The sequence below is a fragment of the Cystoisospora suis genome (genome assembly GCF_002600585.1).
Source record: "Cystoisospora suis strain Wien I chromosome Unknown contig_2320, whole genome shotgun sequence".
Taxonomy (NCBI): Eukaryota; Apicomplexa; class Conoidasida; order Eucoccidiorida; family Sarcocystidae; genus Cystoisospora; species Cystoisospora suis.
In genome coordinates this window covers 1-1,832 of record NW_027155119.1, presented here as the reverse complement: position 1 = coordinate 1,832, position 1,832 = coordinate 1, and the positions used below count along the sequence as shown (strand labels likewise).

Below are 1,832 nucleotides of genomic sequence, written 5' to 3'. Positions count from 1 at the left end.
CTTTCTTTCTCTTCTTCTCTCCAACATGGATCTCTGCTTTGTCATGATCGATGTTACCTGACAGGAAGAAGCTTCTCTTTCCTGTCTCTCTCAGGTTTCTCTCGTTGAGGAGCGTGAAAAGCATGAACGAGTAAACAGATAGATAGATAGAGTTGTCTAGAGCCTGTCTTTGCAGAGAGTTAAGATGTTCTCGAGCACACCCCAAGAGTACCGGGAAGAGCAAATGACTCTCCGTGGGCGACGGCCGAGACACTCCTGCAAGCCGGGACGTTAAGGTGTGCATGCGTTTTTCTTTGGTAATTTTAAGGAGAAAAAGAGAGATGAAGAGTCATTCTCTCCTCCTTCGTCGATCTATCGTTTGTCTTTCTGTGTATGTGTTTATTAGGTTTTGTAACAGTGGATATATCTCCTCAATGGATCGCTGAAGATGTAGAGAATCATATACTCACTCAGAAAGAAGAAGATTGCCTTAAGCTACCAGACAAACCCAAGTAAGTTGCAGAAAGAAAGAAAGATTCTCTTCATCTCCTCCTTCTGAAAGGAGCTCATAAAGAAGAGAATGGAGAGAAGAAGCGATTACGGTGTTAGAAAGCCTTGAGAAGTCATGATTCTTCATGAGGTGTGTATACACATATGCACGTATATACAGTCATGAAGACTTCTCAGTCAAAGCCGGCTACCTGCATGCACAGCTATGAGCGGGTCGTGCAAACCCTTCTTGTGTTCAGTACTTCTGCTTTCCCCTATCAGTCCTACATGTCTCTGTCTAGCCTCCCTCTCACCGTATATATATGTGTATGTATACATATGTGCAGTATATATACATATGTATATGAGTCTATATGCAGGAAGGTTAGGAGGTCGTGAAGTTGGATAAGATAGACTTTTGTCCTGTCTGATGAAGATTTTTACGACTCGTAGAGAATAAAGAGAGAGAGGGACGAAGAGAGACAAGAGAGGAGATAAGAAATAGCACCTTCTTTCTTTCTGTCGGGGGTGTGTATCCTTACACCCCACATGATACACTGGTGGAGTTTTGTATGGAATGAGGGATGTAGCTAGTTACAAGGGAGGGAAGACATTCACACACAGACAACACGCATGTCTCTTCCTTGATGCTTGTCAACGTCTTTCTCAGGCTTCTCCTTTTTTCTTTCTTTTTCAACTCTCTTGGGTCTCCCGACAGCTTACGTCTCAGCTCGTTTATTTCTTCTCTTTCTTTCCTTCTGTGGTCCTTTTAGACGTCTCTATCACTGCATACGATCTTGTAGTGGAACTACCGCGCTACACACTCCTAACTCTTTTCATGAAAGCATATATACAAAAGATACATGCATGTGCATTTATGAGTGAATAGGCACCTATCTGCATGCTTGTATATCTGCGTATGTGAAGATCCGAGGTGTCTCATCTATAGTGCATGTATGTGTGTATGCATGCAGATTGAAGGTTTTGGTCGATTTTTCATCTCCCAATGTTGCGAAGGAAATGCACGTAGGACATCTGAGATCAACCATTATTGGTGAATCTATATGTAAGTCTCGTTTCTCTTCGCCTTTCTCAACTCTCTTTCGTTCTCTAATGATCTCTCTTCAACATTTCCTCTTTCTCTCTGTGTTTGCGTTTCATCCTTTCCTTCTTTAGCTTTTTTCTTTTGTTCGTTCGTTAAGACTCTCTTCGTCTCTCCTGTCTGCTTTTCTGCTGATACATATAGCTGTCCTCTGGAGGAGTGATCTCTCACGCAGGCGCACTAGTGCTATTGTTACGAGAAGAGGCGGGAATTCATAGTGCAACGATAGATAGATAGATACATACATAGATTAAAGATAGAT

At 42.2% G+C, this 1,832-nt stretch overlaps 1 protein-coding gene across 1 annotated transcript in view; it reads left to right on the top strand.

The window, feature by feature from the left end:
• Window positions 1-1,536, top strand: part of CSUI_004846 (arginyl-trna synthetase) — a gene marked incomplete at its 3' end in the record, with an annotated part of 5,727 nt that extends 4,191 nt beyond the window's left edge. Inside the window, exons 4-5 of the mRNA XM_068065027.1 lie at window positions 386-491; window positions 1,443-1,536. Coding sequence (XP_067922984.1) covers window positions 386-491; window positions 1,443-1,536 — 200 coding nt within the window. The remainder of the gene's footprint in view (window positions 1-385; window positions 492-1,442) is intronic.
• Window positions 1,537-1,832: the final 296 nt, after the last annotated feature.